Genomic DNA, 25,057 nt, shown 5'->3' on the forward strand with positions numbered 1-25,057 from the left:
TCCTAGAAAAGGAAGCTGGTTCCTGCACAGCTGACCTCTCACCCTGCAGACACGGGATCCCTGATCCAGGACACCATCAGGGCAGAGCTGACCACGCAGGAGCACAGGCTTCCCTCCCCATCCTCTAGACATCCGCCAGGGGCCCACGTCCACACTGCAGGAGGTGGCCATGCCTTACTCCTCCAGCCCCAGCGCCTGCCCCTGGCTCTGACCGTGGGCCAGCGAGCCCAGGACAGGGCCCCACAGAGGATAGGCAGCAAGGGGCTCAGAGGTCCTTCCTGTGCAGAGCTGGAGATATTCTGACCAGGTTTCAGGGGCCAGGAGGAGCCTCAAACTGTGAAACTGTTCAGCTCCCTCCTGAGATGGGGCCACTCCATGCGCACCTGTGATGAGCACAGGTGACCTTTCCACACGAGGACAACCCATAAACATAGATGAACCACCCATTTCGGCAGAGCCTTTTATTCCTCCAGGCAAGGAAGTCAATAAATAGATCTTGGGGGGTCTTGACCAGCGAGGGCTGAGAGGCGAGGACTGCATGCCCGGCCCCCTGGCCAGCACCAGAACAGGGGTGGTGGTGGGGGCACTACCGGGGCCAAGATGCCTCCTCCCCAAGCAGAGGCAGCTGCTAGGCCCCCTCCTCCTCCCCCGAGTCCTGCTTCTCCCTCTGGGCATCGCTCCACTTCTGCGGCGCGATCTTTTTCTTGGGCCCGTGGGGCGGAGGGCCGATGAGGGCCTCGATGTCCTCGTAGTTGATCACTTCCTTTTCCAGCAGGGCACTCGCCAGCTGGAGGAACAAGAGGGCAGTGTGAGCGGCAGATGGGGGCCCAGACAAGAGCCCTTTGAGAGCAGAGCGCGGAAGGGGGAGGGCCTGGCCTCCCAGACCTGCCACTTCCCAGGGATGCAGCACAGGCGGGCAGCCCATGCAAAGAATTGCTCCCTGTCTCCACCTTAGAGACAAGCCCAGCTGCCAGCCTCATTAACTTTTCTACTTCCCTTCCTAATCTGTTTATTTTGGGCAACTTGGATTTCTTCTGCAAATGCATGTGAGTGTCAGCATGGAGGGGCAGTGGAGGTGATGTGCAGGATATAGCCCCCAGTGACGGGTTCCCGTCACCCCCACACTGACTGCTCTGACAGCTGGCCCTTGGACAACACAGGCTTCAACTGCAAGGCTCTGCTCGCACTCAGGATTTTCTTCAATGAACCTGACTGCAGGACTCGGGACCTACAAGCCGCAGACGCAGAATTGTGGGCAGGGAGGGCCGACCTGAAGGCGGTGCCCAGGGTAAGTTGTGTGGCACTCAGTCCTGGAACTCCAGGACGGTGCGGGCAGGTCACAGCAGCAGCACAGACTCGGCTCCCATGACAGGGTCCTGGCAGGTTCTGCACTGCCCATGGCTCCACGCAGGCAGGTGTTGCTGGTCTTGAGAACGTGACACCACAGTCCCCACAACGTTGCCTTGAATAAACAGCTGACCATCCACCAGGAGCTGCCCCTTCACTAGGTCCAGAGACACTGCCTCTGGGGTCACTCCAGACCCAACACCCAGCATCACTGTGATGACATCACACACAGCCCAACCGGGGTTGCTCCCCACACACTAGACCAGCCCTCATGCTCTGCTGTCTGTAATAGGAGGGGGACTATCTCAGCCAAGAGGGCCTGGCAGACGTGAGCACCGAGAACAGAAGGTGACCTGGGTGAAGTGTGGGCGTGGTGGTCACTGGGTTGCAGAAAACAAGCCTGACTGATGGGGGGAGTGTTCATGGGCTGAGGGCTCTGTGCCATGTTTGCAGCTCCCTGTGCATCTGAAACTCTTCTGAGCTTTAATGTTTAGTGTAAAATTTCCAGAACTTTGAATTGGAAAGGGCTTAAGCCACATCAACCAGACCCACTGCACACTGAAGCTGGTAATGGGCCCGAGGGCTGGCAGCATCCTCCTGTCTGCCCTGAAGAAACTGGCCCTGGCCTGGCAGGTGCGTGACATGAGGCTAAGCAAGGCAGGGAAGATGCTGGATCCAGCTGAGCTGGATGGGGTCTGTTGGTCATGTGGTTTTCTGGGAAGGGTGAGTGGCTGCATCAGTGTGAAGTGACAGTGGGCCCAGCTCCTGGCAGGCGTGGGGCCGGGGACAGCAGAGGCTCACCGCGTGGAGCTTGTCCAGGTTGTCCCGAAGCACCTGTTCCGTGTGCCTATAGGCAGTGGCCACCAGCAGCCTCGCTTCCTGCGAAGGGAGAAGATGTGTGATGGTCAGGATGGCTGCTGCTGCGCACGGAGTCCCCTGCGGCCTGGCCCCAGCACTAAGGCACGTGGAAGAAACTAAGGCACGAGTTCAGAACACGGCCTTTTGCGTCTTACAGGGGACAGGAGAGCACGGTGGCCAAGAGTCTCCTGCCCTCACCCCCACCCCGGGAACCCCCTGTGCAAGGGGCTGCCAGCTCCTGGAGCCTGGGACCCCATTTCATCCTCCACACCCAAGGCTGTCTACGTGCCAGTGCACCAGGCTGCCAGAGCTGTCTGAGGGTGGTGACACTGCCTGGCCATCTCCTCAGGCTGCAGAGATCACAGGCACTGGCTCTGTCCCCGGAGGCATTTATTCGCTGTCCCTGATGGCCCTGTAGCACCCACAGTTCCATCAGGAGCCAGTGGGTCCTTACCCAGAACCTCAGCTCCTGTGGGCACGGGGCCAGCACACCAAACCCCCTCCCCACACACATGGCTCGGGCTGGGAGGGACTAACGTGGTCCATCATCTGCTGGAGGCCCTGGCTGAATGGACGCCGTCCGATGCCCGTGACGCCCTCCTGGGCCTCGGGGAAGGAGACAGGCCCGATGCTGGGTGCCATCCCAAACTGCTTCACCATGGAGTAGGCGATGCGGGTGACCTTCCGCAAGTCGTCCTGTGCCCCTGGAGTGTGGGATCAGAAAAGGAGGTGGTTCCCTGCAACTGCAGGTCAGGGACCCCACCAGCCCTGACAGCAGAGGCAGTACCCAGGGACCACTGTACCCTGACAGCAGAGGTGGGAACCCAGGGAACAACTGTGCCCTGTTGCTGGTCCTTTAAACTTAAAACATTTTTCTTTTCTGTGAAAAAACAACTCGGGGTTTCCCTGGTGGTCCAGTGATTGGGAATCCAGCTGCCAATGTTGGAGGCATGGGTTCAATCCCAGGTCCACGAAGATCCCACATGCTGAGGAGCAGCTAAGCCCATGGGCCACAACTACCGAAGCCCAAGTGCCCCCCAGGGCCCACGCTCAGTAACAAGAAAAGCCACCACAATGAAAAGCCTGCACGCCGCAACCAAGACCAGTGCAGCCAAACACAACCCTTAATGAAATTCAACATGGTATGTGCATCCCACTATTTAGACCCCTCCACAGATTCCCTCTCCCTCGAGGAAGGGCTGAGGGCACCGAAGCAGCGCAGGAGCTGCTGCTCACCGGAAGTGACCCTGTTGAAAGAGATGGACTCGGATGCACGGCCGCCCAGGGCCATGCACATGCGCTCGAACAGCTGCTCCCTGGTGAAGAGGTGCTGGTCTCTCGGGAGCATCTGAGCGAAGCCCAGGGCTGCATTGGTCCGAGGAGTGATGGACACCTGCACAGTGAGGTGGTCTGTTAGCCGGCAGGACCCAGGCTTCAGAGACGAGGGGGCACAAGATAGTCTTTGCTCAGAGGGTTCGAAGCAAGGAAGTCAATCCGAGGCCCCCATATTTCTAACAGCATTTGCAGAGAAGGGCGTGAGGACCCCACACATGACCACGTGTCCATGAAGGAAAGAACGGTGACGATGAGAGATGAGCCCACATGATGAGGCCGGCCCCGAACAGGCACAGGTCTGAGGGTCACAGCCTTAAGAGGCCACCCCGAGGTTCCGAGGAGTGCACGTCACCACGCTGGCTGGCAGGGACTGGGTGCGAGCGAGAGGACCTTCTTAGCACAACTCGTCTACCTGGCCCTCAGGCACCAAATGAATGTCCTACATTCATTTTCTTGAGATACTGCATGAAGACACTGATCTTAATTACTGGGTCTTCTCACACGTACACGGGTCTCAGTCACAGCCCTCTGCAGAGGACATGACAGACCAGCCTGAGTAGCGGGGCACCATCCAAGGCAGCCTGACAGCAATGCTCAGCTGTAGCCGACGCCCCTGGGAGACACCTGTACCCAGGTTGCAGCTGCCAGCACAGCCCTCTGTCTGGAGGTCAGGGAACAAGGAGTGAGGGGGGACAGGTCCAAGCGGCGGGCAGTTACAACCCTCAACACGGGGCACCCATGTCCCCAACATGGGCATTGTCCCTGGTGGTCACTCAGGGACCCCCGGTCAGAATGTTACCACCAGGGGTGGCGTCATGGCATTAGCCCTGCCACGTACATAACGTGCTGACCTCCTTTCTAAGTCAGCACATCTCAGAGCTGATGGTTCGCCCGGCAGTTCTTATTTCCACAACCTACCATGCAGATGGGGAGGGAGACTGCAGGTCATCATGTGGCCTTCCCACGGTCACCCACCCCCACCCCTCCAGGCACAAAACGTGGGCCTTCCAAAGTGAGCCCAACTGGGCAGCCAGGCCAGGGCTGCCCACACACACCTTCATCACAGCCTCCGTGTGCTCCAGCAGCCAGCCCACCAGGGCGTGGCCCGACTCATGGAACGCAACCACCTTCTGCTCTTCCTTGGAAAGGACTTTGCTCTTCTTGGCAGTCCCTGAAAGAAGATCAGAAAAGTGAGCTCAGGCATCCCAAGTACATGGCAGGCACATTCCTGAGGTGCCAACGCAAAGTCGCCACCGGACTCTCAGCTTCTGTGTCCCCAGCCCAGCCACCCATCCTCTCCCCGGCTGCTCAGACTGTGAGGATGCCGCAGGAGCCTCGCTCAGCCCACTGACCCCACCACTCAAAACTCCGTGGACTGCAGCCCCTTCAACATGGCCCTCGCTGGGCTGCGGGGCCGACGGCATGACCTAGCAGGGCAGCTGCAGCCTGCGACTGTCCAGTCCTCTTACCTGAATCGCTGACCCTTCACCTCATAACCTTTCATTACATCCCCTGCTCAGGTCACTGCTGAGGCCTCACCCACTGTCCACTCGTCGTTACCCCTGAGTAAGCCCTGGGTTCAGGGATGCGACCAGGACCACCTACGCCGCCAGCTTCGAGAGGACACGTCCTACGTGCTGGCTGTGGCAGTCGGGCTGTCCCTGGGCCCTGGCGGCTGCCGCGAGGGAGTACCCTGCTCGAGGCGCTGTACGCTCGGGCAGGATTCTGGGCACTCTTCTCTAGTCTTTCCCACTTAGAACACACTTGCTGCAAGCATATCACTTTTCATGCAAAACAACTGGCTTATGTAAACTCTGATCTAGTGAGGAACCTCGAGGCGAGCCCTTCTGTCCTCGCGTACTCGCTGTCCCCACTGCGGAGGGTCTGTCCTAGGTCTGAAAGACTGAGGGGGACGGCCATCTGAGCGAGGCGTGGCTTCCTCGGCATCCCGCTCGGTGCCTTGGGTGGAATTCCATTTAAGGATAAGACACACCATGTCTGGTGTTGCCACAGGGGCTACGGGAGCCCTGGCCTGCTCTCCTCACAGAAGTCCATGCATTCCACATCCAACAGCAGGAAAGCACTGCCCAGACACCGCCCTCCCCTTCCCCCCGACAGGGCACGGAGACCCTGGCATAAAAGGCCTCCTCCTCGACCTCAGGAGCAGCGGCTCCAACTCCTGCCCATGTGGACAGCAGCTGTCCGGCACCGCCCATCAGCTGGTGGGCCGAGGATGCTGAGTTTGCAAGATCCTTCTATATTTCTGTTTCAAGAGCACGCCTGCTCCTGGTCAACAGAGAGTATCTCAAACTAAGGAGAACAAGTCACACCTGACAGAGAAGCAGGAACAGGTGGCCTGTGTTCCCTCTGGGGCAATAATGCCATCACACAATGTCTAGGCCTGCCCCCTCCAGCCCCGTAAAGACGAGTCCGCGTACCGGCCACGACACGCTCCACGGCGTAGTCCAGGTTGGATGTGTGCACAGCCATGTGCCCCTCCCGCGCCGCGTGCAACGCAGCCTCGTTACAGATGTTGGCAATGTCAGCGCCTGTCAGCACGGGGGTGGGGGGTGTTAGTAGACACAGAGGTATGGGGGTGGCAGGAGAGCCACCCTGTCCCCCTCGAGTTGCCCCACAGCTGTGCTCAGCAAGCAGCCTCTCTGGACCCCCTCTTTCCTTCCACCCACTGTTTCAGACACGCACTGAGGAATGAGAAAGGTTCTTGACACCCATGAGGTTCTAGTTCAGGGTGTTAAAGGTCCAAAGGGAAGAAACTTACACCATGATAACAAGGATTTACACCACGATAACAGGGGTTTTTATTTACATCCCCCTGTGAAATGAGAACCGTACAGAAAAATCTAGATTTGTGATAACATGGAGAAGGTGGCGGGGAGGGACACGGCCTCGCAGGGTCGCCTCTGGTGGGGAGCAGTGGGAGGGAGCAAGGCTGGGACCACCCTGGGGCACGGGACAGAACCTTGGGGAGGAGTCCCTCTACCCCTGCCTGCTGGGCGCACACCACTCCCACCCCAGCTGTGCTGGCCGAGGAGCCCAGAGCAGGGCTGGAGAGTTCCTGGGGAGGTCCGCTCCCGTTGACCCCAGACTAGGACCAGCGCCCCTACGGCCCTACCACTGAACCCAGGTGTCAGCTCCGCCAGCCGCTGGGAGTAAAAGCTGCTGGCCCGCGTCAGCTTCAGGCTCTTCAGGTGCTGCTCAAAGATCTCCTTCCTTTCCTAAAGGACAGAGGGCAAAGGCCACAGGTCAAAGGCCACGGGACAAAGGCCACAGTGCCGGCTCCCTGCCTGCTGATCAGGAGCCGCTGGCTGTGAGGTCAGCTTCTACTCTCAGAAACCAACTCAAGAGCTGCAAACGATACCTCCACGCGTGTCTCCACGGAAATACTAACCTGCCAGCCACCTGCTACACTCACCCTCCGGACCCTTCCCTGCTCCTGTGGGGTCTCCTGCTCCCTTGGGAGCCACCAGGAAGGCCCAACACCTCAGAGGTGGGTGTCCAAGTTGAGGCCTGAGGCAGCAGGGCCAAGAGGTCCCAGGGCTCACAGCCGTCCACCCCGTCAGGGCCACCGTGCAGCTCACTCTCCAAAGCCACCAGCACATGGGCGTGAGGCTCTGCAAATGCTATCCAAGGAACTCAGCCCAAACGTCTCATCATAAAGGTCAGTGAGAGTCAAAACCAGAAGAAGGGCAGGGAGCCTGGATGGACCAGCAGGGTCGCACTGACCTGCAGCGTGGGAAGGTCGATGAAAACGTGCCTGTCCAGTCGGCCCGGCCTTAGCAGAGCGTTGTCCAAAATGTCAGCTCGGTTGGTGGCCGCCAGGACGATGACGTGGTCGGTGGTACCCATTCCTGGAGGGACAGACAGTGGCCGTGAAGGTGCAGACCCCAACCGGGCAGCTTCCCCAGACCGCCACCGATAGCAACACCACCAGAAAAAATGAGGACCACCCAGTGTGCAAGAGGCACAGCTGCACTGCCGGAAAAGCCAAAGTCTCCCACGGAAACGAGAGGCTTGCTGGAGGCCAGGGCCCTGGACAGACCGGACTCTACTCCCTGGGCCACCTGGGGACAGAGGGGCACCCCCATAGCTTGTCTCAGCCTCCTGCCTGGGCTGCCCCTTAGGGTTCCCCAAATGCCTGCTTGCCACAGGCCAGGGCTATGAACACAGGCCGTGAGATTATGTAACAGTGAAAAGACACTGAAAAACGGCAGAAACAAAGGATACAGGAGAAAACAACAGCCATGCCAGGGGCTCCAGGAGGGCGCTCCCACAGAACGGCCTCTGTCAGCAACCTGCCACAGGGCTGGTTTAGGGACTCACAGTTGTGGACACACGAGAGGGTGACACCGTACAGACGTCCCCACGGCTGAGTGCTGACTCCTATGCAGGGCCCACGCTGCAGGCACAGGCCGTATGCTGCCCCCAGTGGCTGGGCACGTGCCCCTCCACTACCATCACCATGAAAACCTCACTGTGCCAGCCCCTCACAACTACTCATCTCTCTGTTCTCTAGAATTCTGTCATTTGCACAATCTCAGATGATTGGATCAGATGATTTATACTCTCTGAGGTGACCCTCTCATTTGGCATAAATCCTGAGGTCCAGTCAGGCAGGCTTGCATAACAACACCTGGTGTCTGCACTGTAGCCGGGTAAGCACACAGAGCTCAGCCAGGCACCCACTGAAGGTCGCACAGGCTCTTTCCAGGGTGTTCAGCAAGGGAACACTGGAGTACCGTGTTCTGTGGACACCGGATCAGCGTGCAGATTGGGCGTGCTCAGTCTGTTCAGAGCCAGCCCGAGAGGCAGCATGCTGTCCACCCCCGCTGCAGGGGGTCAGGTTTGCTTCACGGACTCCTTTTCACAGCTGCTTCACTCACTTGAGGGCCCGGGTTCACAATGGGGTCTGGGATCCAGTCTCCTCATCCTCACCACGTCTGCTGTTGCCACTACCTTGATCAAAGACTGAGTGCACAGCTAAATGACAAGTGATGCGTGTTTGAGGACGGAGTCACGGCCCAGCACTAGAGAGCTGAGAACAGGCTCTGCAGAGGCACTGGCTGCGCTCGCGAGGTGGTGACGGCTCAGCGCGGGAGGACGGTGCTTCAGCAAAACGTGCTGGAGCCGCCGGCATCCACACATACTGAGCCAGGACCAAGCAGCATGCCTCCTGCAGATTCAGCCAACACGGGTCACAGGCTAATGTTTTTCCACATTAGGCCGTGGGAGGGCCACCTGTGGCTCCCTTTGCTTCCTTTCTATTTTTATTGAAGTGTATGTTATTTACAGTGCTCACGTACACAACAGTGGCCCCACTATGTTCGCATATACGTATGTACCGATGTACGTTCTCACAGGTTTTCCTCCATCACACGTCATTACGAGGCACTGACTATAGGTCCTTGCTGGTTAGATACTGGGCTTTTCCATGAACTTGGGCAGAATCAAGTCCACGGGGGTGTGGACAGAAATGTCCACCGTGGGGCATTGAGCTCAAAGGCCTCTCTCTGCCCATCAGGCTGTGAGAGGGGTGGCAGGTGCCCGGCCTCCGCCTGTGTGGTGGGCTTCCTCTAGCGCTGGCTTCCCACGGCCAGCGCCCACTCCTCCCCGATGGGTGACAAAGGCTCCTCAGTTGCCCCTGCAGGCGGAAGAGGCTCAGCTGTCTCTGTGCACAAAGGCCCCTTCGCAGCAGCCCAGCCTTGCCAGGGCTTCTGGGGGGTGTCCGAGGAGGGAGCAGGGACTCTCACGGCTGCAGCAGAGCCGGAAGAAGTCACCCCCCTGCCAGCAGCACAGAGGAGCAGAGAAGGTGCCAGCTGGGAATGCTTCCTGGGGGTGCACGTTGCCTGGAGGGTTGGTCTCTGGCTTCAAGTGCAAACAACAACAGGAGCAGGGGTGGGGGGATTGTTGCCCTAGGGCCACAAGGGAGTCCCCCCATCACCTGCACAAGGTCACGACTAGGCGCAGGGCTGTGCTTTAGCCTGACGACATGTCAGGAAACCCCTGCTCCGAGAGGAGAGGGGCACCCCACCATGTCCCTGCACCGCCCCCACGAGAGTGGCTTCAAGATGCTCTGCCCATGTCCCATAGGAGCACCACGTTGCCCATCTTTCTAAAGAAAGCCAGAGGTCACAGTCCTGTCTGCACTTCTGACAGCAGACTCATCACATCTTACAATGGGATATCTGGGGAGCAGGAGTCTAACTTGCACACGAACAGACGGCACACTCAGGATCCAGCCGCTCATAGCCCAGCACACAGGGAGGGGCAGGTCAGAGCCGGGGGTGGGGTGGGAGGCAGACCCCACTGGGGACCCCATCCCCAAGGAGCATCTCATACAGCCATGTCTCAGGTCCACAGTTCTTGGGCACGTCCTCCCCAGGAAGACGGCCCCTCAGACCTTGACCATGGGGCAGAGACCCTGAGCTGTTCTGACTGACACACCCAGATGCAGAGAGGGATGGGGGTCTGCAGGGGCACCCCCAGATGCAAACGGTCCTCAGGCCCTGACGAGGCCGCCCTTTCCTCGCCCTGTGAGAAATCACTTTGATTTTGAACCTGCGGGGCTTTCACATGATGAAACACTCCCGTGTATCAGCCCCTGACCTGCCCAGCTGCAGGCCTGAGTCCCGGCACCAGGGTCAGGGGGCGTGGGCGCCAAGGCCAGCTGCATGGCTCTTGCCAACACCCGGGCTGGACCTCGCTCTAAGGACGTCCTTTCCCAGGCCTGACCTGGAGGAAGTGTCACAGCCACAAAGGCAAGGAGGGGGAGTCAGGCCCAGGCTGGAGAAGACTAAGGAGACAAGACACTGAGGCAACACGAGCCTGCCCTGGGCCCTGCAGAAGCGCACATCTGCCCAACACCCACGTCACGCCTCTTCCATGTAGGCCTTCAGGCTGCGGGGGTGGGGGGGAGGACGCTTATAGGAATTCTGACTGCTTCTGCAGTGCTTTTGTAAGTCTGAGACTTTGAAAATAAGAGGCTAAAAAAAGTTTCACCTTTAGCCACATACAACCATAATCCATTGCCCCACACACTGGTCACCAGATCCACCATCCCAAACACTAAGAATACTTTAAAGAGGAAAATAAATACACCAATAAATGGTTCTCTTAGGACCAAAACTACTTTGAGAAAAAAGCATCTTTCTCATTTACAAGACCTAGAACAGAACTAGAATTCTGATTAAAGAAAACTTACAGATGGGTCCTGCACAGCTGGAGCATGGGGAGGGGAGAATGTGGAGCTGATATTTAATGGGGACAGTTTGTGTTTGGGAAGATAAGAAAGTTCTGGAGACGGACTGTGGTGATGGTTATACAACACTGGGAACGTACTTTCAGCCATTAAACTCTGCACTTAAAAATGGTGAAAATGGCTTAATTTTATGGTTTGTATACTTTACTATAAACAACACAAACACATAATATTTACCCACACACCCCACCAAAGAGGATCTTACAGGAGTAGCTCAAAAAGAAAAACAACTCCATTAAAAAACTGTGTGGCAGCCAGTTCCAGAGGTCATCTCAAGGACAGCTGACACAGAGGCCCTGGCAGTGTACCTGAGGCACCCACTGTACCCACGCTGGGCACAGAGACTCCTGTCAGCATGACCCCTGGCCCCCTCTGAGACTGACGACCACTGTCATGACCTGACCCCACTTGATATTTCCAGCTTTCCTTTCTTGTTTCACTACTGCCCTGACTTTGGGAAATTGAAAGCTATGTTTTTGGTTACCTCCTGCTGGAGAAGAGCTCCTGGTGCTGACACACCCTCACTGTCCACGAACATCCCTGCCGATCCCAGCCCCACGGTACTCACCGTCCATCTCCACCAGCAGCTGGTTGAGCGTCTGCTCCTCCTCTGTGTTGGAGAAGCCGGACACAGCGGTGGAACGCTTCTTGCCCACGGCGTCAATCTCGTCGATATACACGATGCAGGGGGCCCGGGCCCGGGCTTCCTTGAAGAGGCTCCGCACACGGGCCGCACCAAGGCCTGAGGACACAGAGGACGGGGAAGTGGACAGGTCATGGCACGAGCCCTGCTCTCAGGGAAAGCCCAGTAGGTGGCCTCTGGCACACATGGGCTGGCCTGTTCCCTCCTGGACTCCCCAGGATGTCAGCACCTGCTCCTTCCATGCCCATGACTCCCACACACGGGTCACATGTTTCCACCTTCACCCTCAAAGCCCCCAATACGCAGCCAGGGGGCCCACCTCCAATGACCTCCACGAACTCTGGGCCAGCCATTGCCAGGAAGGGCACCTGGGCCTCCGTGGCCACTGCCTTGGCCAGCAGCGTCTTCCCGCAGCCGGGGGGGCCGAGCAGCAGTGCGCCCTTCGGGACCTTGGCGCCAAGCTGAAGGAAGCGCTCCGGGCTCTAGGAGAGCAGCAGAATGCAGGCTGATCTCTGGGCTCCAGAGAATCATCCAGACACGACCCTTGGAAGGCTTGGGTCCTGAACTGGTCCCGTCCATACGGCTCAGGGAGAACAGAGTGCTCCGCCGTGACAGTGACAGGCCGCGCAGGGCACCATTGGTCTGGGCTGAGCAGGGGACGCACCGGGAGCGCAGCATCAGGCCAGGCAATCCCCCTGCCCACCATGCCCTGTGTGCTCACCTTCAGATAATCCACGAACTCCTTGACCTCCAGTTTGGCTTCATGCATTCCTGCCACATCTTTGAAGCTGACTCCTTTCCCCATCTTGCCATCCACAATCGTGAAACGAGCCATTTTCAGCTGATTCTGGGCAGAAAGATAGAGGGCGGAGCCCTATGCAGCCCAGCGGGGCAGGGCGAAGGAGCCGGGGCGCCGGTTCACCTGCACGTCCTCCCACCCCTCCACTCGCTCAGATGGCAGGGAAGGGCACAGTCCAGACACATGAAGGCGGTGACAGAGGCTGCCTGGCACTGAGCAATCTGCCCTAAAGGAAAAAGCTTCCCACGTTAACCCAGTGATTTAACAAAGTCCGTGTGGGAGTGTTCTTATTTCTCTATGTGACTTTCCCCATTAGTCTCTGACTTCTTTTACTGATTTATATAAAAGTTACCTGCTAATGCTACTGCTAAGTCGCTTCAATTGTGTCTGACTTTGCGTGACCCCATAGACGGCAGCCCACCAGGCTCCCCCGTCCCTGGGATTCTCCAGGCAAGAACACTGGAGTGGGTTACCATTTCCTTCTCCAATGCATGAAAGTAAAAAGTGAAAGTGAAGTCGCTCAGTCGTGTCTGACTCTTAGCGACCCCATGGACTGCAGCCCACCAGGCTCCTCCGTCCGTGGGGTTTTCCAGGCAAGAGTACTGGAGTGGGGTGCCATTGCCTTCTCCTAAAAGTTACCTAAAGACACTCAATTCTGCAAGTGTTGGTAAAAATGTCACCTCGTCAATTTTTGGCAAGCAATCTGGCTGGACAGATAAGCTCTCAGTGAGCAGCTCACCTCAGCCAGAATCTCCTTCAGCTCTCAAAAGAGGCAGTGTGTAGAATTCGTCACAGCATTATTTAAGTACAACAAAAAAACAGTCCAGAACGTGCAAGAATTATCACATTGGTTGAGCCAGGTATACTGCACCCCAGGAGACACCACGCTGCCCAGTGTGGATGCAAATCCAGAGCTCCCAAGGGCCCATTCAGGGAGAGACAGGGGGACTCTACCCCCACAACCCCGGTTCCCAGGAGGGCCTCCTCTGTGGCCTGTGGCTGACGTGCCTGATGAGCCAGGTATGACTTGACAGGGAGGGCATACTGCGCCGAATGCACTGGAACAGGAGGATACTTGTGGAGTGTATTAAGGTTGTTCTTTTGAAGACAACCTTCAAAGATGTCTCAGCTAGTACATGAACCCCCCAAAAGGCAAGCCCGGCTGAGAGGGAAGTGCAGAGCACACTGTAGTATGGACCCCCTTGGGTTCAGCCCCTCCCACGTCACCAAAGGGGCCTTGGCTAGAGCTGGGGAGCCAAGCCCCCGTGTCAGTCAAACAGAAGGAAAGAGGAGCTGCCAGACGACATCCAGATAGGCCTTTGACAGGCTAGTATCCACCATGCACCCATCCTGCCGTTTACAGGAGAGGGTTCAGCCCAAACACAGACAAAATCCCAATGGCACAAGTTCAGGGGAACAATGTGCACAACTTACAAAAGCACTGAATCCGCCTTCCCGTCCTGTCATCCCAGCCAGACGGAAAACATACCACAGAATGGCCAGGCCCACGGCCGTCATCCCCAGGGCGTAGAGGGCACTGGCGGGAGAGACAGGCGGGCAGAGGCTCAGGTGCGGCTCCGGGCAGCGCCCAGACGCCTCACCCAGGCTGGGCCCAGACCTCCCAGAAGGAAAAGGACTCCTTCGCTCTGAGACCAACCTGTGGAGCCAGCACTGAAAATGCATCTCATCCAGTTCTCACCACCTCCTTTCCTTCATATGTTGCCCAGGTCTGGGTACCGCGGTGCTGAGCAGGCAGCACCAACCAGGCGTGAAGCCAGAACCACCACCCACTGTCCAGAGCCCTGGACAGCTCATGCCCACCAAGAGCAGCTCTTCACCATCCATGCATTTTGCTTTCAAAAGTAGGCCACCGCTTTGGGTCACTAAGCGAAATCAGCCTAACAGTACAAAGAGCAAACCCTGGGGCCTCACCCCCAGATGAAGAGGGGTGTGCCCCCACGCCCTAGAACAAGCAGAGGTGCTGCCTGGGGGCCCTGCCCCCTGAGGAGCTGGAGCTGTGACAGACACATGGCACTTCCCAGATGCCGCCAGTCCCCATGAGGGGACACAGCCCTATGCACACCATGGTCCCAGCACCCAGCTACACGCCCAGGCCTATCGAGTAACTGGCTCCCCCTCAGAAGGGTGCAGATCCCACCACCCGTAGGCCCTGCACGGAACCAATAGGTTCCCAGGAACATCTGCTTCTCCCTTCCCCGCCCCACTTTCCTGTTTGCAGATGGCAGCAAACCCACCCTGCGCTAAACAAGAAGCACCACAGACCACTGGAGCAGTGACCAAGGAACTCCAGGCTTCCCGCCCCACGCCACCCACTCCAGGCCTGCCTCCACCAGGGGCTCAGTTCACTGAGGGCACAGCCAGTGTGAGACTCTGTTTGGACTTTTTGTCTCTCACGTCACAAAGTGAAGCCTGGTTTAATTCAGAGGCCCCCAGAAACGACCAACCTACTTTCCAAAGAATCCCGTCCGCTTGTAGGAAACTGGAATCCTGTCCTTGCCTTCGATATTCAGCTCATCCTCAGCTGCTCGAAGCTTCTCTTCAAATTTGTCGATGTTTGCCACCTGCATTCGGTACATCAGTGCCAGCCGCTGGGGGCAGAGAGCAGAGGCACGTGAGAGTGACAAACAGGCCAGACGGCTGACCCTGAGGACAGAGAACGGTGCCCCCGCCACACTGCGGACAGCTACAGGGCTTCAGAAGCAGACGCCTGCTGCTCAGCAACCTCCTCCACATCTAGAAAGCTATTGTTTCCTCAAACACAATTACAGTGAAATGTTCACTAACAGAAGGTTTTGAGCAAATGCAGGGCAGCACATGCGACTGAAACTCAGCCCCAGGCTGGCACTCTGCTGGAGGGCAAAGCAGACCCTGGCAAGGAGCCTCAAGTGTGGGATCCAGACCCGCAGTCACCCTCCAAAAGTTCACTGTTTGCCTGTCGGCTGGACCTGACAGTCAACCGAGGCAGCTCCTCGGTCCTCAGGGAGACAAGAGGCTAAGGAAGAGGAAGTGGGTGGCACTTCCTGGAGGCTAGAGGGAAGATCTCATCACTGCCACCCTGGCCCACATCAATCATCTTTCCAGCAGCCATGCTTTCCAGAGGAAATTGTCCACTCTTGATTCTAAGCTCTCTAGTGTGAAGGTCTCATCATTGCCACCCCAGCCCACATCAATCATCTTTCCAGAAGCCATGCTTTCCAGAGGAAACTGTCCTCTCTGATTCTAAGACCTCTTGGAACTTAAACAGAGCAACCAGATCTCCCTCTGCTCTGAAGTCTCTTCAAAGTCTAGCAAGACGACCATCATTATAAGTGGTCAGGCTCCACTTCAGAGGTTAAAGGGCCAGGTCCTCACAGCAGGGTCCACCCAGCCAGGTTCCAGCGCTGTCACAGGTTACCTTTCCACTCCCCAATGCCAGATCCGCTACTGGGGTGAAGCCCACAGACCCTTCTGCCTCTCCCCTGCCCGCACAGCAGGGGGCCACCTATGGTGGGGAGGAGCAGGGTCCCTCTCCTCTGCCCCCTTTCTTTCCTGCTCCTTCCAAGGGCCAGTCCTTGCCAACCTGTCTGTCTGCGACCTGTCCCAGCCCGAGGGGTTCCACCTCGACAGCCCCACCACCTCCCTCCTGCTGCTCACATGCCATGTGGACCCTGGACATTTGCTGCCACCCTCCCGGCTCTTCCCGAGGGCCACATGGCCTTGCCCCCTTCTCAAAGCCTCCAGGCTCCTCCTTAAATCAAGACACTCACGGCTCGCTCTAAGCAACCCCCGCTGGCGCGGCACTCACAGGCCGCCCAAACACCACGGCACCAGGGTGCAGGTACACCTCCACCACGTCGCTCTCGGGCACCACTTGCACCCGCTGCACCTCGCCCTTGGCCAGCATCTCGTGCACGAAGTCATTCCAGGAGATGTTGCCTCCACTGGAGCCCAGCGCATTGAGCAGACTCATGATCACTGCGATGACGAACAGGGTGCGCAGCCGCTCTCGGTACATCTGGTCCTCGCGCTCCCTGCGCCTGCGCTCCTCTGCAGGTGGGGAGCAGGCGTGAGAGGAGGGCGGAGCTCGACGTCCAGGCCCCGCGCCCCGCCTCCGCGGCCCTCCCCACCCCCACCCTACACCCGCACGAGGGCTCTGCACCCTCTGTGCTTAGTTGCTCAGTCTACACTTGGCCAATATTACAACAAAGTGCCTAATTACAAGCTGTTCAAGGTCACGAACATTCCTGTTCACTGAGGTCCCATCTGCTTAGATAACATGAAACCATTTTTAAAGTAAAAAACCTCCCCGGGGTACTTCCCTGGCAGTCCTGTGGCTAAGACTGCCCTTCCAATGCAGGAGGCACGGGTTCCATCCCACAGGTCCCCGGGGGAAGCAGCCCCTCTGCCCAAAAAATTAGACTGATATACCTTCGTCATCCTCAGGGCTCCTCCCCTTGGCTTTATCATTGTCCTTGGTCTTCTGCTTTCTCCTCGAAGTGTTAAAATAGTAAGTGCCTCCTACAAGAAATGGGTAAAGTGCTTAACAGCAACCAGACCTGCAATTACAGGGAGACATTCAGGACAAAGGGCTTCCCTGGTGGCTCAAACGGTAAATAATCTGCTTGCAATGCAGGAGACCTGGGTTCAAACCCTGGGTTGGAAAGATCTTCTGGAGACGGGAATGAGAGCAAAAGTGTTTAGCCACTCAGTCATGTCCAACTCTTTGTGACCCCATGGACTTAACTTTCCCCCTTGGAACCCGTCAGGCTCTTCTGTACATGGGATTTCCAGGCAAGAATACTGGAATGGGTTGTCATTCCTTTCTCCAGGGGATCTTCCCGACCCAGGGATCATACCTGGACCTCCTGCATTGCAGGCAGAATTCTTTACCATGTGAGCCACAGTGGAGACCAGAAAGGAATGGCAACCCACTGCAGTATTCTTGACTGGGCAATTTCATGGACAGAGGAGCCTGGCGAGCTACAGTCCATGGGGTTGCAAAGAGATGGACATGACTGAGCACTAACACATACACTCAGGAGAAGAGGACGCTTCCAGACAACCAACAGAACATAAACTATCGAGAACCTACCTGCACAGGATTTAGAAATTTGGATGATCGTTCTTGGCACAATCTTTACTCACTATAAACGATAAACCACTTCAACTGAAGGTAAGTGTTTTTATAACTTAAAATAGCCAACATGATGGAATAAAAGTTATGACCATAAACTTGAGAAAGTGTCATGGGTCTGTGGGAGAACCACCCTTGCCACACACACAGTCGCCTGCAGTGAATTAAACAAACGAGCAGCACAAGCAGCTGTGGCACAGCAGCGCCTGCTCCACGCACTGAGGCTCTCGCTTGTCCCCATCAGCACTTAGAACGGGGGAGAGTGCCTCAGAAAGTCACTGGGCTGCACCTTCCTTCACAGATACTAACAAAATCACAAATAAAACCGCCTCTGTGTCCACCAGACACAGGGCTGTTGGGAGGGTGAGGGCTTGCCGCTGGGGCACGTGTGGGCTGCTGGGACTGGGTAGGCACAAGGCTGCTTGTCTGCAGCAGTGGAAGATTCTACTGTTTTCCTGTCCCAAATGAATAAAGCGGGGAGTAAAAACATAGGTGTCAACCCTTACAGGCCTTTGACTTAAGATAAGGAGACAGCAGGGGGCTTCTTCTGTGGTCCAGTGGTTAAGATTCCCCCTTTCAGTGCAAGGGCGCAGGTTCCATCCCTGGTCTAGGAACTAAGCTCCCATACGCTACAGGGTGCAGCCAAAAGTTTTTAGAAAGAGAGCGAGAGAGACAGCAGGATATCACAAGATGTCATGAAAACAGTGCAACTCCAGTGTAAAATTAAGTTATGTTTACTTAATTTCTGCACATAAACCAGACACAGTTTGTAGCTTCGTACCACTGCTGGAGCTCACTACAGAACATGAAAATGTTAGTTGCTCAGTCACGTCCGACTCTTTGTGACCCCATGGACTGGAGCCCGCCAGGCTCCTCTGCTGATGGAATCTCCAGGCAAGAATGCTGGAGTGGGTAGCCATTCCCTTCTTCAGGGGATCTTCCCAACCTAGGGATGGAACCCATATTCTCCTGAATTGCAGGCAGATTCTTTACTATCTGAGCCACCAGGGAACATGAAAAACCTTTGTCAAGCAGCTCTTACTAAGCTTGTAGCTCCTTAGTAAGCATTACTGGAGCTGGCTACAGAACATGAAAAACCTTTGACAAGCAGCCTAATCATGGCCAGAATTTTTAAACAAAGAAGAGACAACTCAAAATAAGCAAAAATGGCCTGTTTTGACCTTAGACAATTTTTGTCTAAGTTTTTCCTTCTCAAAAACTTCACTTCAGAGCCATCTGAGGGCTCACACTGGGTAGCAGCTGAAGGGCCTCTTAGTGATTTCATTTTTTCTGACAATGTCAAACAAGCAGTCCTCTGAATTTATTCACAAATGCCACATGTTCTGCCTGTCACTTCTGTCTTTTCAAAGATACAAACCTAGAAGTTTCCAGAGTCCAACTGGATTCTGTACAATGTGCTGTTTCACCAACAATCTGCTGATTCCTTCAAAGGTGGGGGTTAGCAGTCGCAACTGGAAACTCTGAAGAGAAAAGAAGGTCACAGAGCCTCAATCACACGGACGCCACCGCACAGCTGGCAGTGCAAACTCACCCCCGATACAAAATTTTTCCTGAAAGCGCCAAGATTCATTTATGTAATATTTCCACTGCCCTGAAATATGAACCAATAATCTGAGCATTATTTCAAAGTTTTACCATAACATCAAAAGAAAAAAAAGTTCCAAATGTCAACAGCAAGCAAGCAAGTCAAAGAAACGCTGAAATGGAGGTGCGGAACACTGGCTGCTGTTGTGTGCCCCAGGGCTCCTTCAGGACACAAGCAGTAAAGGCTTCACTGGTTGTCCAGACCTTTTGCTCCCAACATCTCCAGACAACCGTGCCTTGTGGAACATTCCCAGGAAGTCCAGTTTCCCACTTGAATATGGTCAATGGTCCAACTTAACTTTTTCTATCTCAGTGGTAGCAATTTCTCCATTGACTTACTTATTTTAAGGGCTTCCGTGGTGGCTCAGATGGCAAAGAGTCTGGCTGCAATTCAGGAGACCAGGGTACGATTGCTGGGTTGGGAAGATTTCCAGGAAAAGGGAATGGCTATCCATTCCAGTATTCTTGCCTGGAGAATTCCAGGGGCAGAGGAGTCTAGCGGACCATAGTCTAGTTCCCAAAGACTGAGTGACTAACACACTTAACATACATACATTTATTTTAAATTCTTTCCCTTAGTTCATCCCTGGTCGGCTGCTATTATGAAGAAAAGTAACTCCTTACCAAAGGAGTATGCTACATATAATTTCCTGTTAGCAACAGGTTAAAAATTCCTAGTACATACAATTATTATCCAGTTTAATTAATACTACTATACTTGGTTCAGTGATGGCCAGGAGGCATGTAAGGGAGAACCACAGAGAGGTGGACTGGGCACCATAAACGAGGAACAGTGTGTCAGGCACAGCACACACAAAAGTCATTCTTCAAAGTCAACCCTAAACGCTGTTTGTTTAAACCAGATTATGTTATTACTGTTCTAGTTGTTAGTGAGGTAATCTGTTAAGTATCCACAAGTACGTGTGAATTGCCTACTTCAGTCCTTGCTTATTTTCACAGAATAATCAAGTCTGACTAAAACTAATGAATTATGATTTTCCTTCTCAATAGAATCAAAAACAAAAACAAGTGTAATATATCCATTCAGTTCAGTTCAGTTCAGTCACTCAGTCGTGTCCGACTCTTTGCCACACCATGGATTGCAGCACGCCAAGCCTCCCTGTCCATCACCAACTCCCAAAGTTTACTCAAACTCATGTCCACTGAGTCAGTGATGCTATCCAACCATTTCATCCTCTGTCGTCCCCTTCTCCTCCTGTCTTCAGTCTTGCCCAGCATCAGGGTCTTTTCCAATGAGTCAGTTCTTTGTATCAGGTGGCCAGAGTATTGGAGTTTCAGCTTCAGCATCAGTCCTTCCAATGAATATTCAGGACTGATTTATTTTAGGATGGACTGGTTGGATCTTCTTGCAGTCCAAGAGACTCTCAAGAGTTTTCTCCAACACCACAGTTCAAAAGCATCAATTCTTCCACACTCAGCTTTCTTTATAGTCAAACTCTCACATCCAAACATCACTACTGGAAAAACCATAGCCTTGATGAGACAGACCTTTGTTGGCAAAGTAATGTCTCTGCTTTTTAATATGCTGTCTAGGTTGGTCATAACTTTTCTTCCAAGGAGTAAGTGTCTTTTAATTTCATGGCTGCAGTCATCATCTGCAGTGATTTTGAAGCCCCCCAAAAGTGAAGTCTGCCACTGTTTCCCCATCTACTGCCATGAAGTGGTGGGACCGGATGCCATGATCTATAGTTGTTCACAGACTCAGAAAGGGTGTAGAATAGGATTATTGTATGAAATTGGTCCTCAACTTATGGTAAAATACAATAATACATTACAACCTAAAATGTGAGGGTTGGGGTCCTAAGAGAGGGCTAAAAAAATCAGTGAAAAAAGCACTTAGGGTCTGTTTCCAGAGTGAAATGTTAACATTAACAGGGCCTGGAACACAGCCTTGACACAGAGGGTCAATGAATGTGTGTCCATAACATGGCAAGCTACACGATAAGAGTAAAATACACTTACAATGCTCACACGAAAAACAGCTCAGAGCAATTGGAAGGCGCTAGAATTCATCCTGGAGTGATCTGATCTATATGAATGCAAATAATCCTCTGCTAGATATTCGTGAAACTCTTACTCGATTCAATTTCAAAACGCCAGGAAGATGCGCAAAAAATATCAATATACGAAACAAGCCCTGTTGTTTAGTCGCTAAATCCTGTGTGACTCTTTGCGACCCCATGGACTGTAGCCCGTTAGGCTCTTCCGTCCATGGGATTTCCCAGGCAAGAATACTACAGTGCTTTGCCAGTTCCTTCTCCAGAGATTTTACCCACGCAGGGTACCATCCGGCATTGGCAGGCTGGTTCTTTACCACTGAGTCACCAGGGAAGCCCGAACAAGGGCTTTAAAAGTCCAACTGTGCGGCTTCGCCCCTGATTTCTCCCTTGGGCTGCCCGCCGGCCTCGCCGCCCGCCTCTCCTCCAGTTGCAGGCAGGAGATGCCTCTCGGAAGACGAAGCCGAAGCGGCGGAGAGCATATTCCAAATTACCATCTCAAACGTCGCTGCCGGAGGCCCGTACGTTACCTGCAGGGCTCGGCCTCCAGGCCCGATGGGGCCCATCGGAGGCCTGTGGACGTCATTCGGCCACCTCCACTTGGCTCCGGAAGTGCAGCCTGGGCTCCAGCCCGAATAGGGGCACCGCAGCCTCCCCGGACCCGGTCCCGGACCCGGGCGGAGAGCGCGCAGCAGCAGCCACGCGGCCGCCATGTTGACCCGGAAGCTGCGCCTGCGCTATTGGGGGTGCGGTGGGCGGGGGGGTGGGGAGGTGGTGTCTCCGCGGGGCGCCTGCGCGGTCGGGCGTCTTCCCGGCGCCTGCGCGGTCGGGCCTCTTCAAGTCAGGCCTGTTGGTCAATCCTCGGTACCCCGCGATCGGGTTCAGTGACCGAGCGATCCGCTGCAACTCTAATCCAGCTGGGATTCTTTAGCGGGTTTGAGCTGCCACTTTGTACTGCGAGTACAAGCGCTGCGCGTAGAACTGCAGCCTGGCGCGCCCCGAGTGAGGGCATCAGACGCCGCTCCAGGTCGCGGCTCCCGGGAGGACTTGGCTCAGCGGGTCCAGGGGCTGCGGAGTGAGCCCGGGAGCCGGAAGGGAGCGGACGTGCGCAGATGGCGGGGCCCGCCTGAGGCCCTGATCCCGACTTCGGGCCCAAACCCTGACCCCCGACTCCCGCCTCGGATCCAGACTCTGAGTCCGACTCCCACCTAGACCCGGGCCCCTGACTCCTACCCCGCCGCAGTCTTGGCGCGAGGAGGATGCTGCGGAGGGGAAGTTTCGCTCTTCCGGGCTCTGGCCGCAGAGCCTGCCCGGCTGGTGCCCCAAGGGCCCTGTGTACGGAGAGGAAAAGGAAAGGGCTTAGGGTAAGAGCAGGGACTTCAGGGTAGCTGAGCCAGCTCCCGGGCGCGAGCAGCCGGCAGTCTTGTCCTACAGATGCTTAACTTTGAAGAGGTAACCGTCTCCTCCACTATTCTTTTCTCCTGAAGACAGGCCGACTCCCTCTAGAAGTCATGCCTAGCTCTGGATCATGGCCTAGGAGACTGTAGTCCACTCCATCTCTGGGAGAAGGGGGGGAGTCTGTGGTTTTATCCCTGGGATTTCGGACCCCAGGCTCCCTGCGGTCTGGTGCTGGAGTGCTTAGCCCTGAGACTGCTGACTGTATGGTGACTTTAAGTTTGTTTCTGTGTTTTTCTGTATTCCCCAAATTCCTAAGGTCATTAGGCAATAACCATTCTTACTGAGTGCTAGCTAGGGCTTGGCTCTGTAGCAGGCATACTTTTAATCCTCACAAATGTGAGACGTAGATACATTTACATCTGTTTTACAGATAAGGAAACAGACTCAGGACACTTTAAAGTAATTTCTCCGAGGTCACAGCTAAGAACTGATGCACAGAGTTTCAGAGCTGGTCTGACTCGTTTCAGGGCCTGTGCTCTCCGCCCTATGGCTTTGTATGTTACAGCAGTAACATGTATAATGTAAAAGTCCTGAAGCTCAGAAGATTTAGGAACATTGTTTTAAATGCAGAGTCTTGATTATTGGTCCTCGGCTCCAGCAGCCAGGTTCTTGTGTGTGGAGAGGGACTGCCCCTGACCCGCACATCTGGACTGCTTGCCTTTCTCACTTTCTCTTTTCACAGTCCATCCATCCTCCCTGGTTTTCTCCTTCACTGTTTTTCTTTCTCTGGTTAAATTGTCCCGCCCACATTCTGCCGTCCACTCCCCCTAGATCAGTCGCGTGACCATGATCATGACCAGGCTTCCGAGAGTGGTTTCTTGCACCCTTGCACCCTATTGAAGCTTATGCAATGCCGCCCTGACAGGAAGTGACCCAGCCCCACCCTCCCCCGGTTCCCTCCTCAACCCGACCAGAGAATGTGTGACTCAGAGCCTCTAACAAATTTGAACGTGTTTGGGGATAGTGTAAGATGCAGTCTCATTAACATTGCTTGAAATAAAAAGCGTTATTGGAATCTAAGCTCTTTTCAGGAGATTCATCTGAAAGCAGTGCAGGGTGACTGCAGGAGTTGAGCTCTGGAGAAAGCGTGCTGGCTTTTGCCCTTCTGCGCCTCAATTTTCTCATTAGTAAAATGGAGGTAAAATTATCTGCAGAGCCAGGCTGATATTGGGTGTCCCTCAAGTTTGTTGTAAAGATAAAATGCAACAGAAGTGAAAGCATCCAGGTTGTCATGGGAAATGAATTGCTGGGAAATATTAATTCACTCGTCTAAACACATTTACTGAACAACTGTGCTTTGAGAGCTGGCTGTGACCCAGCCTCAGGTAGGAGGTGGACCTTGACTCTGAACCCTGTCCTGCTCAGTCCCACCTCTGCAGTGGCCTTGGGGACGGGTGTTTAGTTAGAGGACTCAGATGCCCTGTGGCCTGGACTCCGGAAGAGGTGGGGGTGGGGGTGGCCTCAGCTGATCTGGCTCCTCACAGGCCCAACTCCTGATCATTTTCCTGAGCCCTTCCTGTTCTTCACCTGCTCTCTGTTCTTTCTGTACCTTGTGACTTCTGTTTACTCATTTCGACTTCCTCAGCCCTCTGAACCCTGTACACATCAGGACCTTTGGGCTCTGCTCCCCTTAATTGTGTGAGAGGTGATCTCATGGTGAGCTGGTTCTGACCAGGGCATGTTGAGGTTGCTGTATCACCTCCCAGACACCTCACACAAAGCAGGGCCTGGCTGGGGGTGGGAGGTGGGGGGTTGGGGAGTGGTGGTGGCAGGAAGGGCAAGGGAGCAGGCAGGGCACTCCACCTCTCCGTGCTTGCTGGATTCCTGGGGGCTTCAGGCAGGCTCTCAGGGTGTCACTCTGTTGCCTTGTCTGTAAAATAGAGATAATAGTTTTGCAGTCTGGGGACAGAAGTTGATCTTTGGGGCCATTTTTTGGCATTAATATCTAACTTCGTTATTAATATCAGAGCAAATAATTATTTGCTTCTTCCCAATTTAGGCAGCTTGGCAGCAACTGAAGCAAAGTGCTAAACTTTTTTTAAAAAAATCACAGGTCTGACAGGGATCTACTGTATAGCACAGGGATCTCTGCTCAGTATCTTATAATAACTTATAATGGAAAAGAATCTGAAAAAGAATGCATATATCTATGTATGTATAGCTGAATCAGTTTGCTCTACACTTGCAACTAATACATTATAAATCAATTACATTTCAATCAAAATGTTTAGAAAAAGGCCTAGTGACTCCACACTTGGCCTGACCTTGGAGCCCGTAGGTTGTCACACAAGCTCATGGCTGTACCTGTGCCCACAGTGGCAAGCTTCTGGCTGAGGCTGTCTTGCTGCTTTGAATGACCTGGCCTGCACCTGAGTTTTTGGCCAATGTTAGGGTGTCATTTACAAAATAGACTTCCCTGTGGAATGTTTGAATAAAATTGTCATCTCTCTGAATTTTGGTAAATTTTGGTTCTGAACATCTTTCTTAGGAAACAATTCTTTTTCGTAAGGCTCATTATTGGGTTTTATATATCACATGTACAACAAGATTTTGTAATGTTCGATTTGTTCTTGAAAGGGGAAAA

At 54.6% G+C, this 25,057-nt stretch overlaps 1 protein-coding gene across 1 annotated transcript; it reads right to left on the reverse strand.

Moving 5' to 3' along the window:
* Window positions 1-446: 446 nt before the first annotated feature.
* On the reverse strand, window positions 447-21,758 carry SPG7 (SPG7 matrix AAA peptidase subunit, paraplegin). The gene is made up of 17 exons (XM_070388527.1): window positions 21,546-21,758; window positions 18,771-18,873; window positions 16,687-16,776; window positions 16,064-16,305; window positions 14,728-14,867; window positions 13,693-13,795; window positions 12,181-12,306; window positions 11,779-11,941; window positions 11,385-11,558; window positions 7,285-7,409; window positions 6,674-6,776; window positions 5,979-6,089; window positions 4,596-4,711; window positions 3,442-3,598; window positions 2,743-2,909; window positions 2,149-2,226; window positions 447-787 (listed from the first exon to the last, which is right to left on the reverse strand). Exons 1-17 carry the CDS (start codon window positions 21,726-21,728, stop codon window positions 629-631), a joined length of 2,340 nt encoding a protein of 779 aa, XP_070244628.1. The 5' UTR covers window positions 21,729-21,758; the 3' UTR covers window positions 447-628.
* Window positions 21,759-25,057: the final 3,299 nt, after the last annotated feature.

Source organism: Bos mutus, chromosome 18 (assembly GCF_027580195.1).
Source record: "Bos mutus isolate GX-2022 chromosome 18, NWIPB_WYAK_1.1, whole genome shotgun sequence".
NCBI classification, from domain to species: Eukaryota; Metazoa; Chordata; class Mammalia; order Artiodactyla; family Bovidae; genus Bos; species Bos mutus.